At 17.2% G+C, this 24026-nt stretch overlaps 1 protein-coding gene across 1 annotated transcript; it reads right to left on the bottom strand.

The window, feature by feature from the left end:
* Positions 1–2000: 2000 nt before the first annotated feature.
* Positions 2001–10977, bottom strand: LOC133665739 (odorant receptor 13a-like). The gene is made up of 6 exons (XM_062072027.1): positions 10440–10977; positions 9504–9840; positions 8206–8418; positions 6084–6194; positions 3665–3820; positions 2001–2133 (listed from the first exon to the last, which is right to left on the bottom strand). Exons 1-6 carry the CDS (start codon positions 10694–10696, stop codon positions 2083–2085), a joined length of 1125 nt encoding a protein of 374 aa, XP_061928011.1. The 5' UTR covers positions 10697–10977; the 3' UTR covers positions 2001–2082.
* Positions 10978–24026: the final 13049 nt, after the last annotated feature.

Genomic DNA, 24026 nt, shown 5'->3' with positions numbered 1-24026 from the left:
TTGTATTACATTGAAATTATTTCTCTTCGGAATATTTTATTACTCTTTGTTCATTATAATATATAATAAATTATTAAATTTTTCTAATTTATAAAATTATTATCTGAAGATGTCAACGATAATAAAAGATGTAGAGGATATAGAGGAAAAAATAGAGAATGTAATAATTGTACTTAATACTTTTTTGTATATTTTTTCGATGATATTCAATATTCAATATTTTTAGTTTTGCAAAACGATAATAATTTTCAATTTTATTTTATTCATCCATTATACTTTTTTTTCTGATAAATTTTTTTTAAAATTTTAAGATAGTCTAGTTAAATTTTTTTTAAATTTTACGGAAAATTCATAATTTCTTTACAATTTTCTCTTACAAAATAATCTTTTGTTAATTAATTATTATATATTAATTATTATAAGATTTTTTATATTTAATTTTTTTATATATTTAAATATTTCTATTATCATTTATTGAATTCAAGATAATTTGAATTAGAATTTTAATAATTTAAATAAAAATCTATTTAAAAATCTCAATACATATATATATATATATATATATATATATATATATATTTATTTATTTCAAGCTGTTATTCCACTTCGTTTTCGTCTTTAAAACAAGTTTAATATTCAATTTTTTTTGAAAAATTTAAAATAATCTAAAGAATCTATTAAATCATCAAAATATGATATAAAAAACTATAAAATGCAATATTTCATTTATTGATAATGATATTTTAGTATTTAAGTTAAAAAAAAATTACTATCATAAAAATTATCGAAATTTATATATTTCAAAACTTTTGCATTTTAATAAATATTATATAAAAAAAAATATCTTCAAGAGACCGCTTCATTAATTGAATATAATATATCATATGATATCTTTACATTCAATCAAGTTTATATAGAATATGTTATATAATGCATTTAAATTTGTTCAAGAGAAATATTAGTATTTTATTTTAAATTTTCAAAAAAAAAATGCAATTATAGATAATATTTTTTAAATCATTCATTTTCTTTTTCCATTATTTTTTTTTATAAAAAGATAAAATATATATAAATATTATATATAAAATATTATATATAAAATATATAATAATTTTTTATAATTATATAATCATTTTATATATAATTATGATGTTATTTGAATAAAATTTTTTTATGATTATCAATTATGATTATGATGATTCTCTTTCAATTATTTTTTGATATAAAAAACTAATATTATAAATTATATTTCTCCATTCTAAATGCTAATTATTACCAGAAATATCTCTTGATTTTCTTAAAGAAAAAAAAATTTATTTGTGATAAAATGTAATTATCTAACTTAATCTAATCAAAATAAATATATTGCATGTAATGATTTATAAAACTGTTTATTGAGCATTTCATATATGTATGTATATATTTGTATATGTACATATGTACATATGTATTTGTGCATATGTACATTTTTTAGAGAATATTTTTAAAATTGTATAAATATTTTAGAAAGTTAATAAAACTTTATTTATATAAACTCCATTCATTGAAATTCCATTTTTATCAATGTTCGATTAAGCTGAGTTATATCTGAAATTTTATTATTTGGATTAATATCAAGTATCACTTCGATTGTATAAATATCAATTATGGAAAAAAACAAAAATGTAACATAATTCAAAAAATGAACTATATGTGCAATTGAATTCATTTATTTTTGAATATTAATTCTGGATTATATTAATTATTTAAATGAAAAAAAAATAAATAGTAAAAAAATCAATGGATTATTATTATAGATTTAGTTATATGAATTGTTTGTTTATCATAAAAATTATATACATAAATGAAAATTTATATTAAAAATTTTTGTAAAATTATAAAAAGAATTTATATTTATGTATATGCTCTATATTTAACATTTTCCTTTGTCTTTATTTTTATATGCATGAGGTAGCATCTTTTTTCGATACAAGCATTTATTGTTATTAATAATTTATTATTTATTAATTTATTTAATTCAAATTAAATATAAATACATTTAAATTAAGAAAAACTACATTACAATATTCGCAAATATATTTTTTAAGTCATTGCAAGTAATACAGACATATACGATCCTGATGCTTTCATGATCTAAAAATATAAATTAATGTTTTATTTCAGTCACTGAAAGAAAAAAATTTAATGTTTTACGTTATTATTAAATTTTCCAATAAGTTCATTTTATTTTAATTATTAAAAAAAAGTAAAATATTGATTACATTTCTTTTTCGTTCCATTTTAAGATAAATTCTTCTAATACACTAATAATAAATTAAGATTTTGTTTTTATTATATTTATATTTTTGTTTTCATTTAATTTAAATTTAAAAAAATGTTGTTTTCGTTTAATTTAAATTTGAAATGTCAAGTTAATAAATACATTTTTCCAACATCTTGCTGACTTTAAGAAAAGATTTTATTTAAATATGTCACAAATTTCTCATGTCAATTGAATAACAAAATAAATTATTATACAAATAATTTCAAATCATTAAAAGCAAAGTTTTGATCCTTATCAGTCATATATATATATATATTTCAGTGAATATTTCTTATAGTAAAAATTGTTTCAAATTTATTACTTATATAGTACATATTATATATAAGTATATTACTTATATATTTAGTGCATATTACTTACATTTCTTATTCTTATTCTTAAATTGAAAATATATCTATTTTTAAAAAAAATTAAGAAATATATTCATCAAAATTTCATAGAAAAACTCAAAAATAAAATCGTTAATATTTAATATGTATTATATAGATAATATATTTATCTTTTAATTGATTCTCGAGTTGATATATACCAAAATTAATATAAAATATAGAATTAATATAAAAATATAAAATAAATTATTTATTAAGTTGTAAAAAATTTATGTTCGCATATTTCATTAGATGAAATAATATAATTCTATCTCTGTTTCATATTATTATGTTATTATAAACTTAAATTATTATAACTTTATAGTTAAATCAATGTGTTTATACATCAATTTTTATATTTCTTTTGATTTCTAAAATCAATTTTTAGCATTCCAATTATATAGCTAGTAATATGTTAATATTCTAGTATATTAATGTAATATAATACATACAAATAATTATAATAGAAAATGTAAATTATTAACAATATAGAAAATTTATTTAACTTTATTAAAACATAAATTTTAAACAAACACATAATTCAAAAAACTGCCGAGATACAAATATTTTAATTTTTAAAATTTAAATTTGATCTATATACATTTTCAATTATAGATTCGTAAAAGAAGAAAAAAAAATTGAATGGAAAGTAGTTAAATCAAGAAAATTAAATAGCACTATCAAAATTCAACAAATTATTATTTTTTTATATTTTTATTAATTTGATTATTACAAGAAACAAAAAATGATATCTATATACAATATAATCGAATATTTTTTATTTATTTTTTGAAAAAGATACTCTTTCAGTTTAAAAACAATACGAACTTATTAGAAAATCTAATATAAATAGTAAAATCAATTATCTTTAATATTATTTTTATAATATTAATATAAAAAAAAAATTTGGTAAAATTATATAAATAGATTTAAAATCATTGAAAATAAAAAAATATAAATAGCTTATATTTACAGCTGTAAAACTTTCCATGGAGAGAGTTGCAAATTTTCCAAAAGTAAAAGTGAATCCTCTTTGGGCTCTCAATATTATGGGTATTAAAAGTCGGCTTTCATTTGGATTCATGTTGTACCAAAGAAATTCATATGCTGTATCGGCAATCAATTTACTCTAAAATAAAATAAAATTTTAAAAAGAAAGCATTAAAACATATATTAATATTATATTTTATGTTTTTAAAAAAAAATGTAAGTGTCGAAATTACATTAAAGATTTAACAATAAAATAAAATTTAATAAAGTCAATTTTTTAATTATAAATAAAGCTTAAAATTTTTTAATTATTCATTCAAATACATTAAATTATTCATGAACTTTCTTGACACATAATTGAATTTAAATATTAATAGTTTTAGATAGGATTAATTAGGATTCAACGAGAAATAGGATAGAGTTTTCATTAAATAGGATCAAGCGAAAAAAACGAAAAAAAGAAAATTTGTGCATAGTATCGAGTTAATAAACTTCTCCAAATCAGAAAGATTCTAAATGGATATATAATTATATTATAAATTATAAAAGTGAAACATGAGATAATATAAGTAGTAACATAAAGTAATACTTTATATTTATTTAAAGTTTATGCTTACATTCTAGAAATGTTGAAGTTAATTTTCTTTCCAATCAATGAAGATATATAATAATATAAGATATAATAATTTTCGATTGGCATTTTTATGCAGCACTTTTACACAAAATTGTTAATAATTGATAAAGCAAATTTTAATAAAAACGTATAGAAAAACTATTTTCATTGTTTTTATATTTGTAATATTCTTTATAAATATTATATTATTTAGTCATTTTAAAATATAATTTCGATGATTTTAGGTTATAGTATAAAATAATATTATTATTATTAATGATGACTAAAAATATTTATTTTATAACAGTCATTATTATAATATTATTTTTTACAATATATTTTATTCTATATTTTATGTATTATATTATTTTATACAATAAATAAAATGTTATAACAATTTTATAAATTCTATATAATAAATTAAATAAAAAATATAATGCATTTTATTTACTATGTATTACTATAGATAATTAAGCTCTTCATATTTTATTTGAAAAATCTGATTACAAAACATATATATGTTTTTTACTTAGTAATTAAGAAAGATTTTTTTATTTAAATGAAAAGTTAAAATGTTATTTTATTAATAAAATTTTTTAAATATTGTTATTTTTAAAATAATATTTTAAAATAATAAAAATATAAAAAAAAAATAATAAAAAAAAATTTTTAAATAATATTGGAGAAATTTATTTTATTCCCATATTAAATATCTATCGATACAAATAATTTGTAAATTAATAGCTATATTAAGATAAATATAATGATTTTGAAAAGAATATAATCTAATTACTTGCAAATTACTCATAAAATAAATAATACAAAATCAATGAATTAATCAATCTTTAACAAAATAGTAATATTATATCGAAATATATTTTTCTCTAGTATTTATTTTCGGAAATATCGATTCTAACAACTCTAAGATTTAATATATTATATAAATATAATTAATATTAAATAATTTTTAAATGTAAATATAATATAGAAAATAATTATTCATTATTTAATTGTTTACTTATGTTGTTATATGATAACAACATAATTTAAAAATGATAAAGAAAAATAAATTTATTTTTTAAATATCTAAAATTAAATATTTAGCTAAAAATTTTAAAATGTCAAATTGGAAATATGTAATTTAAAAATGTACAAGATTCTAGCAATAATAAATATAGTCAACGATTTCATATATGTATATATTTTTATATATATAACTTAAAAATTACAAATTTTTGTGTTATTGTTGGAATTAATAATTAGCTATAACCAATTTCAATTAGCGCATGCAGAAAATAATTTTAAATAAAATGAATATTAATATATTTAGATAATAATAAGACTAATTGTGTCTTGTGTGGATCATTTTATAATTTTGAAATTAAAATAATCTTCTAAATATTTTCCTTAATTTCTTTATATTATTCATTCATAATATTTTGTTATAAAAATTATATTTAGTGTATTAATATATTATCATATATTATTTAATATTAATACATTAATTCATTTTTTTTAACATATATGAGATTATATTCTTTTCAAAACCATTTTTATCTCATTTTTTCACACAATAAATGATTTATTAAAATTTTTCAATATGAAATTAAATTGAAACGCTTTATATTAAAATTTACTATCTGATTTAATAAAATTATATTATTTTATTAGAAGAATATAAAAAAAAATACACAAATCAATATTTGTTATATTACCCATGATAAAAAAAAGTGTAATAAAAAATTGATCATTTTGATATTTCGATATATTTATATATATTTTTAATAACCTTGATACTCAGATATTCTCCAGCGAAGCAATATATAAATGCTTCTGAACAAACAGCAACATAAAACATTATATATTTTATTAATATTATATTATTACCAAGATGTAATGTCTGCAATATTAAATTTTTTTTGTATTATATATTTTTGTGCAAATACATTATAATAATAATATATAATAAAATATTGTTGTTTCCCAAGAAACACAAGTATAAAAAATTTGTTACTAAACATTTTTAATATCTTTGGTAAAATCAATGATTGTTATTCAATTTTTAATTATTTTTAATTATTCCTTTATTTCTTATATTCATATTTTATATTTTTCTTATTCTTTATTTTATATCTGATAATTAAAAAAATATATTTATAAAACGATTTAATATAACATATATTATGCAGTAATCATTTCATTGCTTTTTTAATATGTTTAAAATATATATTATTAAGATTTTCAAAATTATTTAAATAATTAAAATTTTTGCAATTAAAAAAGCTATAAAAAGTTAGTTTTTAAAATTTTTTTAATAATTATTTATTTTAATCATCGCATTGATGATCATAACCTTATATTGTATATTATATATAATATTGTATATTATATATTGACACATGTTATCAAGAATATCATCCAACCTTAATCAAATTAAATAAGTCTTCTGCAATCTTTAAAATATGCAAAAAATGATTGTTATTATTAAATTTTGCGTATGCATATGCATTTATGGTAGTATATGCATTAGTATGCAATAGTTACTTATCTGTATGCTGTATTAGTATGTAATAATTACTTATCAATTGTTTATATAAATACATGATTGATAGTCAGTATAACATAGATACAACATGATATAATAATAATTGAATTAATAATTATTTAATAATTATTTAATAAAGAAAACCAGATGTGGAATTGATTCAAGTCTAATTTTTTTAGAGCATTGAATATAAGATATGTATATCTTAATGTTACAGTATTTATTTATTTACTATTTTTTATTATAAATCGTGTATATTTATAAACTATTAAAATAAAAAAATTATATTTTGCATCTTTATAGTTACATTCTTATAGCTAGATTCTTTTATTTGTTCTTTTATTTTATATATATGTAAATATATATTAAATTAATCCTTATAAATAGGAAATTTAATTTCATTAATTTCCAATTAATTTAAATATAATTCATAATATTTACTTAACACAATATAAAATTGCTATTTCTATATTGTCAATAAATATTTAGATATATGGAATTTTTCAAAACTATAAAATTTTTGTCAACGTCCGAAACAAACGCCAGTTGTAACTGTAACCACGACATCACGTTCATTAAATTTAACGTCCGTCGTAACATCCGTTTCAAAACTGAAAGCTCTCAGCTTCAAACTATGGCTGGATTCTAAACATTGAACAAAAAAATCTATATTCTACTACTGGACATGGATTTTTTATTGAACACATTTGTTTATTGAATTTTCTTTATATAAATAGTTATTCATCTAATCTAAATGCATTAAATTTGCATTAATTTGCATTAATTGTCAGATAAAATATTAGATTGTATAAGATATGATAATAAATTGTGTAAAAAAAGATGTTATTGCCTCATTTTATAAATTGCAAGTAATTTAACTTAATCTTAAATAAACAAGATGAAGACAAAACAATTTTAATCATCTTTAATTTATCGTACCATTTTTTACATTTTTGCATTTTTTTTAAATTTGTATTCTCGAATTTCCAAAGATACTTCACGAATATATTAATATTAAATATAAGAAAATATAAGAAAATAAAAAAACGATTTGTCTATTTTTAAAAGATGTTTGCATTCTATAAACTACATCATAATTAAAAAATTATTGAATAATATTTTTGAAAAAAATTTTTATTTTATTGAAATTAATTATATCAGAGATAAAGATAATTCTTTCAATTTTTCATTCAAAATCAGGAAAGTCATTTCATGAGTTCAAATTCTTTAACGAATCAAAAATAATTTTTTACAATCACAATTGTGTTCATATTCGGAGACACAACAATATTATTATTATTATTATTATTATCATCATCATCATCATCATTAAACAACAATATAACGATATAACAATGTTACTTACAATTACTATAAGATAACCCAAACAACAAGTAATTAGAGTATTTGATACAAGTTGACTAAGTGCTATATAAGTAAAAAACTTTTCAATTTTATCTGCCAATAAGATAATTTCTTGATGCCTTTTAATAAAGAATTTTAATTTTTTTTGATCTCTATGCGTAGTTTTCATTAACGTTTGACACATAATATCGATTTGACAACCTACATGAAGTACCTAAATGTGATAATCTCAATTCTTAAATAAAATAAGTTTCAATATAATCGCACATTTTTTATCGAAAGATTTTAAACTTAAGAAAAATATATGACTTAAATTATTAATTTTTTAATATTGAATTTTCTTAATATATTTTTAATAATTTTTTCTTCTAAGCAATAAATTTTTCGTTTGTAAACAACAATAAATAATTAAGCAACATTATATGGTATATAAGCTATTATCTCAATTATTTTACATTGTAAAAATATATATAATTTAAAAACTTACTATAATTAAAAACTATTTAAAAATAGGTAATGTTTTGCTAAAATTATTAAATGCATATATTTAGACAATTTTTAAAAACTATTAAAATAATAATTTTTTATTTTTAATAAAGTAAAAATATAAAAAAATATATTTAACATGATATAATATCGATCAAAGTATAAAGTATAAAATATATTGCGATAGATATAATGACTTGAATTATTTTTATTTTGTCATATATGTATATTTGTATATAATTATTAATATCGAAAAATATTATATTGCTAAAAATTAAAAAGCTATAATTCTTTATTATATATATATATATTAAAATATGTATAAATATATAAATACATATACAAAAATTACAAAACATTACCCATTTTAATTTTTTTATGAAACATATAAAAATTCTGTTATTACTATTTTTACTAATACAAAATTTACTTAATATAAAAAAGACTATTCAATATTAATTAAATAAATAATTATATAAAATATCTTATATAAATAACATTTAATTATAATATAATATAACATCAGAAAATAGTAATATTTGTAATTAAATTGTTAAATTAATTTTAAAAGGAAATATATATATATATATGCATATATATATATGCATATATTTATATATTTATATATTTATATATTTATATATTTATATATTTATATATTATATATATTTATATATATGTGTATATTATAAAATATATGTATATTTTAAGTTTATCTTTTAACAAAAAATGTTTCTTTTCATATATGATATGAATATGATATCTCAATAAAAGAAATCTAAAATAACTTACCACAAATAGTTTAATACTTACAATCATCAAAAGAAACGCGGCAAATACACCAAACACAAAAGCTGCCGATACTTGATAAAAATATTGTATAATTATTACAAACTCGTAAATGGGCGATTTGTTAGTATCAAAAGGTAAATTCATTTTTAATAATAATTCTCGAGATTTAGTTACATTAACTTCTTGATGCGAAAAAATACCAATTGCATAAAAAACGGTAGATGCTACACAAGTACATATTATAGTACTGGTTAAACGATAAGATAAATAGGCCGTCTTCGATATTAAATTATCTGTATCCATTATTGCATATTTTTGACATTCTTCTTCCATAGATAATAGAATATTACGAATCAAACTGTGAAATATTGTATTTCGAATACAATTTTTTTTAATAATATTTATATTATATTATTTATTATTCTACTATCTATTTTAAATTGCTATTAAATTCGTAAAATTTAATTAAATTTAATTCATTTTAAATTTATATTTTATACCAATTTCCAATAATTATCTAATCTAAATATCTAAAAGTTTAATAACTTTTTCCAATTTTATCATATTTCAATTTTAATAATTTGTTATAAACTATTATTAATAATAAAAATAATTTGTATAAACAATATATAAGAGTGATGATTAATAATTCAATCAACTTTATATGTAGATTTCATTTCAGATGATATTTAATCTCATAATACAAAATCACCAATTTATTACAATAGTTTATATTAAGAAACTATAAAATATAAAAATTTAATTTTTTGCAAAGAAAATATTATTATTATTAATTTACTTCGAAGAATTTTAGGCATTAAAATTTAATACAAATAAAAATACGTAATTTAAAATTCAAGAATTTCGAAAATTTCGTAAATATAATAATTAGATTTCAATTTTTAATTTTATATATATAAGCATTTATTTCACTGAATAATCAATATTAAAACTTACGTGTTTTGCGTCCAAGCAGTAAATAATTTGATGCACACTAAACTGTGTGGCAGGCAAATACTTATATTATCTATTATTTCTGTAAGAGCATCATATTTATAATTCATGATTAAATAACTGTATTGAAAAATATGAAGTATACAAAAAAAAATTGTCCAAAAAAATTTATGTAAAATCGAAAATGGTGCTCCCGGCCATGATGCAGCAAAATAAAGACCATATTTTACAGACCGACTAATTGTATTAATTGATGCCATTTTGTATAAATTTATTTACATCAAAACTTAAATTTTCTTTAAAAGATTTCCATAAATCTGTCATATACAAGTTTTGAAAATAATACCACTGTCACTGTGAATAAATTTACTATGGCACATCTATATATGCACGTACAGATTCTTACAGCAGACTGAAATTTTCACAAGAAACTCGTGTCAGTTCGAACATAGGGAACTTATTCGCTATTGATAGCTATTTGCTTTGCATTCGCAATTGTTTCATAAATATTGGAATATTAGAAGTTTGCTGAGAACAAATACAGTTATAGTGAATACTGCTCAAGTTTTAATCTCAATTTTATTGCAACAGGAAATGATTTTCATAAAATATACAGCAATAAGCATACACGCGAATACGTCTTAAATTGCTTTAGTCACGAATTCAAATTTATAATATGTGAAGTAGTTAAAAGACGTTTTGAAATAAGAACGCCTTTGCATGTAAAATTTCGAAAGTTTACGAAAGTATTATTAAATCGGAATAATTGAAACATATTTTTTGTAACATGTATCTTATTTAATTTTTTAAAAACTGTATTTTGTAAAAATTTTTTAAAAAAATATAAAAATGATGATAGTGAGTATAATTTCTTATTTTATTTAAATTTTATGAATGAAAAAATGATTTAAAAAATTAAATCCAATTTTAAATAATTGTATGCATATTATATTTTTATTGTGTAGAAAACAAATAAAAAATATTCTTATATTATTAGTTATAAATTTAACAAATTTGATTTAAATAAATTGTTTCTATACATACAAAGAATTTAAACTTAGTGCATTTTTCTTAAATTGCGTATTTCATTTGCTTAATTTAAGGATTTAATGTATATTAAATTTTTCGTCAAATATTAAGATTAAATGTATCATTGATTTTACGTATAAAAGAAAATAAATCAAACATTTCTTATAATAATAAATATTAATTTAATTAGATAATAATTAAAATATTATATAACATTAAATTAATCATTTAATATCTAATAATTTATTTATATAGATTATCTTTTTAGTTATTAATACTTTTTCGAGAATATGAGGAAAAAATTGTTTATTTAAAAAATTATGTTCTAAATAGATAATTTTACACAAATCATATTTTTTGATTCAAATAATTCAAAATAATCGTCATTTTCTAAAATCAATTTATTTAAATTATACTTCTATTACATAATTTCTTCTTATTAACTGAAATTGTGTTTGATTACAAATAACGATTATTGATGATAAAAATTTTTTTGATCATTATATTTCGATCGAAAATTCTACAAAAACGAAAAAAAAAAAGATTTTTATTTCCTTCTGAAATCTACAAAAATTGAACGAAAAATCATTTCTGCAAATTTGAATTTTTTTTCTCCTTTAAAATGTTCGATTAATCTATAATCAAAATATAATAATCAAAAAAATATATCCATAACTATTAATGGTTAATGTTAACTGAACACAATTTCCATCATTGATTATTATTGTGAAAAAAGAAACGTAAATTTTCGTTATCAATAATAAATTATCGTTATCAATAATATTCACTAGTTTTTTCTTATTATAATTTATATTTTATATTTTTTTATTATATAAAATGAAACGAAAAAATCATATTTTTAAGTTATTATTAAATATTTTCTTTTAATTGAATAACATGATAAATCAAATAATAAATATTGATTTGAAAATATAAATATATAAATAATATAATATAAACATATTAAAGTGACACGTAACAATTCGAAAATGTCAGATTTAGATTGAAAGTTTTTTTTGATATCAAATAGTATTCTAAAAGTATTTTTAAAAAAATCGACATTCTCCAAACTTTAAATGATTATATATTACAAAATAAAAAAAAATCTTAAATTCTAAAAAATTATCGATTTTTAAGATATTATAAATTCGTAAAAAATATTGTCTAATAATCTATTTAAACTTATTTTAAAAAATAAAATATCTATTTCAATATATTATAATTGAATTTTCTCTAAGAACTCTAAAAATGTTTTCATATTGAAAAACGAAATAAAATATCAATCAAAAGTAAAATTATATAATATATAATAAATTGACTAATTAATTTTTTTATGTACTTATTTTGTCAAAATTTCATAATAATAATAATTTGAATGTAATAATTTGAATGACAAATGTTGAGAGACAATTGTTTACTACTCGCATAATGACGAATATTCATTCATTTTATCTTATTAAAAAAGATATATAAACAAATATATAAAGTGTATAGACAATTAAAAATTATTGAACATAATGTCATATTATTTTCATGGTATTAATTGAATTGATAGATGTTAAAATATTGATCAATTTGATATCATGTTTATAAACGATAAATAAGAATTTTTAATAACAAGCATATATTATGTTTTGGAATGACAATCATTTAATTTATAGCACTTCATTATTATATTATATTTAAACTGAGATTGTGATATAAAAATATTATGTTTTGATAATTTTATTCATGAATTATGATATATGTGATGTGATGTTTGTGATTATCATTGATTATCATCGAATAAGTGCATTATGTTTGCTAGTTGTGTTTGTTTATAATTCAGAGAAATTGTGTATCTTCTATATTGTATTTATATCCTCTCTCTTTTCGGTGTCTTTTAATTCTATGTTATACTATTTAACTTATTATAACTACGTTTCTTTGAACTATATTTGTCTGAACTTTTTCAACTCTGTTCAAAAAGAAATGTTCACGCTTTTAAGAGTTTCTGGCAAACCTTTGCATTCTTTTGTGCTCATTTATCAAAAGAAAAAAGAGTAGAAAGTGCGTGAAAAATGACTTTCGAAAATTTTTGACAATAAAAGTTGGGTCCAACTGAAGGATTGTCAGCAGGGTTTTCCATCAAACCCAAAATTTATAGCATACTCTTTACTACTAAATTTTGAAAGTGATTTATGATTCTAGATTTGTATGACTAGCTAATTAAAATTTAGTATCTTTAAATAATAATAAATGAATTTTTTTTCAAAATTTGTAAAACCCAAACATTTTTATGCAAATAACATAATTTTTTATAAAATTTTTATCTTTTACATTTTTTAAATTTTGCTCATTACTAGAATTCATAATTCAAATTTTTATATAGATTAAGAAAGATTTTGGAGATCTATATATATTATAAATATATTATGATAGATAACTTATTTTAGAAATTTACAATGTACATGACTTTTTAAAATATTTTCGGGAATTAATTTTATTAATAAATCCATTTTTTTTCTTATATATCCTAGAAATTAATTTAGTATATTTTAAATTAAAGTGACAATTTATTTATAAAGAAGTCATACAATTTTTATATTTTAAAATAATCTTCATTTTTTTGATGATTATGTTTTTTTTTAAATTTTAAAAATTTCTAAAAAAATGATTTTAATATAATGAAATCGCTTTCGTATATCTTTTTAAAATTATATATCAAATTGAACATTGAAGCTATCTAAATAAATGTATATATTTATAATAATTTAAATTATTATAAATATTTCATATTATTATAAATCATTAACAAAAGTTTATGGAATCAATAAATTTAATTGTTAAGTAATTTATTATATCTTATGATATCTTGAAAAATTTATTAATCAAATTTTGTTAAAATTGTTAAAATTCCATTTTAATATATATTAAGTAATAAAAGTCAATGATTCTAATTTCAAAAATATCGAAATAAAATATTTATCTATTATATATGATCTATTATATGTAATTAAGAAGAAATATTTTATTTTTTATACGAAATAACATTTAAAAAATAATAAAATGAATAATGTTTTTAGATTATTTAATATGGTTTATGCTTAACAAGTATATTTTTATTAAGTATAAATAAGTGATAAATAAAAAACAATATAGATTAAGAAAATATTGATTGCACTCCAAATATTGATCACACACACATAAATTTACTATAAAGTATATTTTATACATTTTTCAATTAATTGAAAATAAATTAAATTTAATAAAAAATTAATTAAAAAATAGTAAAAAAAATTTTATTTGAGATAAATATTTTCTTTTTTTTTAATAAATTTACATGGAGTATCTATATAAAATTCATTCATTGTTATTCTCGTCTCGAACGCTTCAGATAAATGTATCAATTGAATGTAAAAAAAATAATAAGAAAAAATAACTTAAAATAAAGCTAATTTTGAAATAATATTGATGAAATCTGTTTAATGTTTCAATATTTTCTGAACTCACTATTACTATTAAATCTATATTTTGTTTATTAGAAATGCAAATAATTATTAATTAAATAGTTATTAAGCAACTATTAGGAAACAGGAAAAAATTAATCCCAATAATAAATAATAAAAGTGAATTTCAAATTTCTAATTAAGATACAGAAACGAAAAAAATAACTGAAGATTAAGAAAAATAAAGAAACTTGTATTTCGGGGGAAAAAAATATAATGGCAATGATTAAAATTATAAAGGAACATGAAAAGACGGGATAATTCACAACTATCTAATAGATAGGCAAAATCTAAATCAAGGAATGAAAATTGAAATCATTAAATCTATTTCTAAACTTCTATCTATTTTTATACGAATTGCAAAACTGTTGTAATTTGCAAAACTAATACTAAAATACTTTTAAATACTTTTAAATAAATAATAGATTCAAAGAATTCCTCCTAAAACAATAAAAAAACAAGCAGATCAAACTATAAATATTTTTTTTAGATATATATAATAAAAATTTATAATATATCAATAAAAATTTTCAGAAAAAATTATTATCATACCAACAAAAAATTTAAAACTATGTTAAAATAATTACATTCGAAATTAAATGTAAAATACATTAAATTTTCAAGAAGGAAAAGAAAACAAATTTTTAATCTTACAAAAAGTAGTTGTAATTCCGTTAACAATGTTTCTAAAACTCAAAAAGTTGTAATAATAATAAAGAAATTTATAATATTATAATACCATTATATGCAATGCATTAATAAAAGTTAAACTTTCGAAAATGAATAGAGATATATCACAATGCACCAAATATCAAAGTCATGATTTTACAAAAAACTATTGCAACAAATCTCTAATATGCGTTAAATATGCAGATTCTTATCTCTCAACTAATTATCCATTGAATAAAAGGAAATGCCGTGCGTTTAAACTGCAAAAAAAATCATCCAATCAATAAATCAGCCAATTAGAAAGACAGTATTTGTAAGAAAAGAATGAAAAAAAAAATATTTTCAATAATTAGACATAGAATTATTATATGTCAAAATTTAATGAACAAATGATATTAATCAAAACAAACGTATCAATGAAGCATTAAACTCAAAATTTAATAATAAAATCTATATTAAATCATAAAATAAATACAAATCAATCATCATCATTCAGATAAACAAAATAAACATATGAATATATATAGCACAAAAAACTGGAAAATTAATAGAAAATTTAATTAACTAAATGTCATTTATGCTAAACTTATTAACAAAAATATATAAAAATATATATTTTTGCAAACAATAGCTTTATGCATAAAAATTTTCTTTTTACGCATAAAAATATCGAAACTGCATCAAAAAATCTACATCAAAGATTTAAAAAATCAAAAATTGAATGGACGACAATAAAATTCAAACAAATTCAACAAAATATTCACATATCGCATTCATACTTAAGAAGAAATCAACTCTAATTAAAATTAGCTTTTACAAATTTCTCTCGTTAAATATCTTGATTTGCACCTGGATAGTAAATTAAATTAAAAAAAAAAAAACAAATCAAGCAAATAAAAATGATAAGGAGAATCTGAAAGAAAATTAAGACTTGATATAAACAACAAACTTCTAATTTATAAAATTATAATAAAATCAATTTAAACATGGATTAAAAACATGGAACATAAATATTAAATTAAAAAATTAGAATTTATAATTTCAATCTAAAATCAAATGATGAGAAATGACGATATCAGAAATTTATTTTCTCTTCATTCTTAAAGATTTAATGTATTTTATATTTAATTTTGAATGTAATTATTTTAACATAGTCTTAAATTTTTTTAGAGACTTTAAAAATTTCTACAGCAGACAAAAGCAAACAATAATAAATCAATAATGAATAAATAAATAATAAGAATTCACTATAAATTATGTAAATTGTAAATTATGTCAATGTAAACTAATTTTCAAATTTTTTTAAAAAGTTTAAAAGAAAATATCTATACAATTTACTCAAACAATCACTATTTAAAGAGTTCAGGATTGTTAGCAAATTCTTTAAGATTATTATTTTTAATTATCTATTGTTTTTGTTTTTTATTGTTTTTTTATTATCATTGCTTTTTCATATTATTAATAATTATTTGCAATTGCGAAACAAAAACATTTTATAAAAAAAATATAAAAAATTCATTTATTATTATTACAGTGTATAAAATCTGAATAATCTATATAATATAATTTATACAATTTAATAATATAATTTATCTATTTATAAATATCGAACAATGCTAATGCAAACAATATATCAATATATCAAAATTAAAATTCTAAAATCTATCTATCTATCTGAGTTTATATAAGTAAATAAACATAATATATTTTGAAAATTATGTGAAGTCAATATTATAAAAATATTAGAAGAAATGTGAAGTCAATTATAAAAATATGCAATAATTTTGATTTAAAAATTTAATATTATTTATTTAAGCATTAAATAATCAATATATTTTATTTCTTTTCATATTTTACAACTTCTATTTAAAATATTTTTCGAACATTTCATGTTAATTAAAATATTTAACTATTATTTATGTATACATATATACATATACATACATGTATGCATGCAAAAATTACAAAACATTATCCATTTTAATTTAAAAAAAAATATATATATAAATGTCATTATATTATCATTAGTCATTTTTATTATCTTAATAAAAATATTTTCTTAATATAAAAAACTTTTAATTAAAAAAATATTTTAATTAATAAAAACTTACTAAAAACTATATAAATAAAATTTAATTATATTGCAATATATTTTAATATCAGAATATTATTTATTTAAATAACTTATTTTTAAAAAAATATATTTTTTATATATCATTGTAAAATGTATACATTTTAAACTTATTTCTTAACAAATTTCTCTTAAGAATAAGATATCTCAATAAAAGAAATCTAAAATAGCTTACCATTAATACTTACTATCATCAAAAGAAATGCGGCAAATACACCAAACATAAAAGCTGACGATACTTGATAAAAATATTGTATAATTATTACAAATTCATAAATAGGTGATTTATTAGTATCAAAAGGTAAATCCATTTTTAATAATAATTCTCGAGATTTAGTTACATTAACTTCTTGATGCGAAAAAATACCAATTGCATAACAAACCGTAGATGCTACACAAGTACACATTATAGTACTGGTTAAACGATAAGATAAATAAGCCGTCTTCGATATTAAATTATCCGTATCCACTATTGCATATTTTTGACATTCTTTTTCCATAGTTGATAAAATACTATGAACCAGACTGTAAAATATTATTTCGAATATAATTTTTTTTTAATAATATTTATATTATATCATTCACTAAATTCTGCAAATCGCTTGTAAATGGTGGTAATTTTAATTTTTTTAACCATCTTAAATTTATATTTTAATAATTTTAATTTAAATTGAAATTCGATTGAATTTAGTTGAGTATTTTTTTCAATTTTAATATATTTTAATTTTTAAAATTTAATATTATTGTGATATTTTTTTAATTTCATTTAAATATTAAAATAAAAAATTAAAAGAACTTGAAAAGCTAATATTGTAATATTTATCTAATATAACATATGATATATATGACACATACGTATAGTATCTATATGTACATATTTATAATTGTATAAATATAGATATAGAATATTTTTTAATATTATTTAAACTTATTGATAATCTATTAAACTCAAATATTGAAAATGCCGGAAAAAATGATTAGAATGAGTTTCAGTTATTTTTAAATGATCAAATAGTAAATAAATAAATAAAAAGGTAAAAATAAAAATGTTAAAAAGTGTTTATTTTCAATCAAAATGTGATGTGATACAAATAACAAAATATTATTCACATGTTACTTTTATAAAACGAAATATTATTATTGATTCGATGTAAATAAATCTCCGATTAATGTTATAAAATTATAATAATTATAAAATTTGCAAAATGCTTGAGTAGATTTATTAGAGATTTATTAAAATCTAATATAATTTTAATCTAAATATATATAATACAATTCTACTAAAATCTAACCTTTTATAAATTGTATATATTGATATAATATTTCGACATAAAATTAAAAAAGAATATAATCACTATATTGTCAAAATGATCATAATTTTAAAATTTAATAATCTTAACTCAAATTCTGCTAAACTATTGCTAAGTATAATTTTACTAAACCAAATATATTAATTATTAAATTAACTAAAAAATTAATTTAAAAAATATATTTTAAGAAAACTAATGATTTTAAGAAAAGCACATTTTACTGATTTCAATGATTTTGAAATATTTTTGAAAAACAATATTTTGAACAATTTTGTTCAAATGCATAAGCATGCATAGCATGTTAATATATTCATAGAACTTTTTGAAAGGTCAATTCTAAAAACTAAACACAAAAAATGATATAAGAGTTGAAACTTAAAATTTATGGTAAATAAAGCGAGATGTAAATAAAGTAAGATTTTATTTTTATTGCACTGTTGTTTTTTTTAAACAGATTATTAATTAACCAAATTTAATCTTTTTTAAATTATAAACCAGCATAATCATTTTTTAATTATAATCTTAATATATTTTTTGGAATATCTTAAATATCTTTATGTAAGATACAAAGATGAATTTCAAAAATATTTATTAAAAATTTATTTTTGAAATTCTTTTTTATTTAAATTTTTAAATATTTTAATTCACTGAAATAGAGATTCGATTTAATAAATATAAAGAATTTAATCTTTCATGTTATAATTAATGAAAACAGTAAAATAAATGCAGATCTTTTTCATTTAAAAATTGTATATCAAAGATTACATAAATGGTTTTAAGTAAATCATTTATTACATTTCCTATGATTATTTTCAAATTCTCAAGAAGTACTATTTTTATTTATAAATATTTATATCTTTGTTAAAGAATTTAAAGTTCACTGAAATTTTATTTATGGTTTTATTATTCAATATTGCTAGTAATGCCATTACTTCATAGTTGGCACCTATTTGTTTTTCTTAGATACGTATAGATCAGTTGTTTTGTAAACAGTTACGCGCAATTACGTATAATCACGTATAATTAAAATATTCCTTCAGCAAAACTTGTACGTTTATATTTATTGTTTTCATTGCCCTGCCAACAATAGTATATATTTTTAATTATATAAATTATTTTTTATATGTATTATATTTTTATATATAAATTCTTTTGTACAAATGTATATTTTATACTATTAATATGTATATGTATATTTTATATATTTTATTAATATTATATACAATTATGTATATATTGTTAATTAAGGAGTTTTCTAATATTAAAAAAATAAAAAATACAGAAGATAAATAATTAATTTTATATGAAAATTTATATTATAATTAATAATTTTTAATATTTACAATTTTTGTTATACAATTGATATTGACATATTTATATAATATTTATATAATCTATATTAAAATAGGATATTTCGATACAAGTTTGTTAAAAATAAATAATCTTTTTTATCTTTCCTTAAATTAATTTTGATTAGGTTAGATTAAAATACAATCATCTCGTTGCAAAAAAAATTATAACATAATATAATCCGAATCCAATTTTAATTATTGGAAATTTGTATCATTGAAAATATTTTTTATTAATAATTTTCTAACAATGGACGATAGTTAAAATTTTTTGAAAATTAATTAAAAATAATTTTTGATGTCAAAAATATCAAAGTTGAAGTCAATAGAATTGAATTTTTTAAATTACAAAAATATACGCAATGTTAAACAAATTTTTGTTAATATTTTGATTAAAGCCAAATAGCAATTATATATAGAGCGAAAAGTAAAATTTATGCAAATATATTTTAAAACATTAAAATTAAATCAGTGAAATCAATGAAATGTATAAATAAATAAATGTATAAATAAGTAAATAATAATTTAAATTAAATGATGAAATTTATTTTCAACTTGTTTATACAATTTCCAAACTTTATATATACATTCAATTATTATTTCGTTATAATATAAGGATAGTACTTAATAGTTTTTCAAGTACTAAGTAAAATGATAAAAAATTAATTAATAAAATTAAATTAATTAAAACGAAAAATTAAATTGACAATTTTACTTTAAAATCTATCTTGATATAATAATAAATAATTTAAATTAATAAATATTATTCCATTTAAGATAAAAAATTATAATTATTAATTATAATTATAGTTATTTTAATAAATATTACAAAGTAAAAAATAAATCAAAATAAAGAATCTGCAGAACTTAGAGAAAGACTTACTATTATTATTATATTAAATTAATTATATATTATGTAGTATCATTCATAAATGATTAATCTATTAAATTTTATATATATATATATGAATATAAAAAAACGAAAAAATTATAAAATGAAAAATTAAAAAAAAAGACAAAAATATAAAATTCAATGCAAATATAATTAAAATAATGAAATTTGTCTTTTGAATTCACATTTAGTTATTAAATGATTGAAAAATGGCATTATGTGCATAGAAATAAAATTGTACCATAAAATAAAATTTAATATATCCGAAATAAAATATCGCGAAATAAACTTATTTATTTAAATGAAAAAAATAATTTTTTTTAATTTACATAATGAAAGAAATAATCATAATTTTCATTAATTGTAAAACGAAACAAATCTTTTTGGAACTATTATCGAAAATTCTTATAAAATAAATTAATTCAAATATAATGATTATTGCTTATTAAAGAAGAAACAAAAAAATCGTTAATTAAAATAAATTATTTTATAAAATTTAAAATTTGCACAATATTGCAATTAAAAATATTTAAAATAATATTTGTTTTAATTTAAATAAATTTATGTTCAATAGAAAAATTACAATATACACTATAATAATTTCATAAAAATATAATAGAAAGATATTTAAAAATAATTATAAAATATGTACATACATATATATATGATTTTTATATTTTTATATTTTTTTATTATATATATAAAATATATGCTTATATAATGTATTTAAATATATATATATATTATATATATATATATTATATAATAAAAAAATATGAAAATCATTGCGTTCCATAAATTTAAAAAAACGTAATAAGTAAAAATGTAATCATTTAATCACTCAAAAATACTATAATAGTCGTTTTTTTTTAATTCGAAATTCTTAACCAAATAAAAAAATTCTTAACCAATTAAAAAAATATATTGCATAAAAAATATATAAGAATTTAATATAAATTTTTCGATCAATAATTCAATCAATTTTGTATTTAGATTTCAAATTTATTATTGACTTATTATTGATTAATAATAAAAATTAATCAATAACAATATAAAGAAATTCATATAAAGAAAAACGAAAATATAAAAATTTAACAAACAAAAAAATGATTATTACTATTTCATTATGATTATTATTATTAACTACGAACTTGAGTTATTTTTCAGATATCAAAATTTATTATGTATGAAATAAAAATAAGCAATCTGAATTTAAAGAATTTTGAAAATTTTGTGAATATAAAAATCAAATTAAAAAAGAATTTATTTCATAAATAATTAAAACTTACGCGTTTTGCGTCCAAGCAGTAAATAATTTAATGCATACTAAACTGAATGGCAGACAAATACTTATATTATCTATTATTTCTGTAAAAGCATCATATTTATAATGCATGATTAAATAACTGTATTGGAAAATATGAAGCACACAAAAAAAAATTGTCCAAAAAAATTTATGCAAAATCGAAAATGGTGCTCCTGGCCATGACGCAGCAAAATAAAGACCATATTTTACAGACTGAGTAATTGTATTAATTGTCATTTCGTACAAATTAGTTATTTACATCAAATCTTAAATTTTCATTAAAAAAATTCCATTAAATGTTAAACATAGAACAAATCTTGAAAATAATATCACTATGAATAAATTTACTATGGCATATCTGTATATCCATAGATCTCTACCATAAACTAAAATTTTCAGAAGAAAGTTGTCAGTTCAAACTTATGGAACTTATTCGCTTGATACCTATTTGCTTTGCATTCACGATTGTCGCATAAATATTGCAAATAATATTATAGGTTTGCTGAGAAAAAATATAGTTATAAGGAGTGCAATTCAAGTTTTAATCTCAATTTTATTGCAACAGGATTGATTTTCATAAAAAATACAGAAATAAGCATACACGCGAATGCGTATTAAATTGCTTGGGTCACGAATTCAAGAAAATTTACAATATGTAAAGTAGCTAAAAGACGCGATGAAATAAGAACTTTAAAAAATTGTGAAAAATTTTGAAAGTTTATGTATTATTAAATCAGAATAATTAAAACATATTTTTTGGAACATGTATCTTTAATTTTTTAAAAACTGTATTTTGTAAAAATTTTTAAAGAAATATAATAATAATGATAGTGAGTATAATTTCATATTTTATTTAAATTTTACGAATAAAAAAAATAATTTAAAAAATTAAATTTCAATTTTAAATAATTGTATGCATATTATATTTTTATTGTGTAGAAAACAAATAAAAAATATTCTTATATTATTAGTTATAAATTTAACAAATTTGATTTAAATAAATTGTTTCTATACATACAAAGAATTTAAACTTAGTGCATTTTTCTTAAATTGCGTATTTCATTTGCTTAATTTAAGGATTTAATGTATATTAAATTTTTCGTCAAATATTAAGATTAAATGTATCATTAATTTTACGTATAAAAGAAAATAAATTAAACATTTCTTATAATAATAAATATTAATTTAATTAGATAATAATTAAAATATTATGTAACATTAAATTAATCATTTAATATCTAATAATTTATTTATATAGATTATCTTTTTAGTTATTAATACTTTTTCGAGAATATGAGGAAAAAATTGTTTATTTAAAAAATTATGTTCTAAATAGATAATTTTACACAAATCATATTTTTTGATTCAAATAATTCAAAATAATCGTCATTTTCTAAAATCAATTTATTTAAATTA

Source organism: Apis cerana, linkage group LG2 (genome assembly GCF_029169275.1).
Source record: "Apis cerana isolate GH-2021 linkage group LG2, AcerK_1.0, whole genome shotgun sequence".
In the NCBI taxonomy this organism is placed as follows: Eukaryota; Metazoa; Arthropoda; class Insecta; order Hymenoptera; family Apidae; genus Apis; species Apis cerana.
The sequence above is the reverse complement of the archived record's forward strand: the minus strand, read 5'-3'. Positions and strand labels throughout refer to the sequence as shown.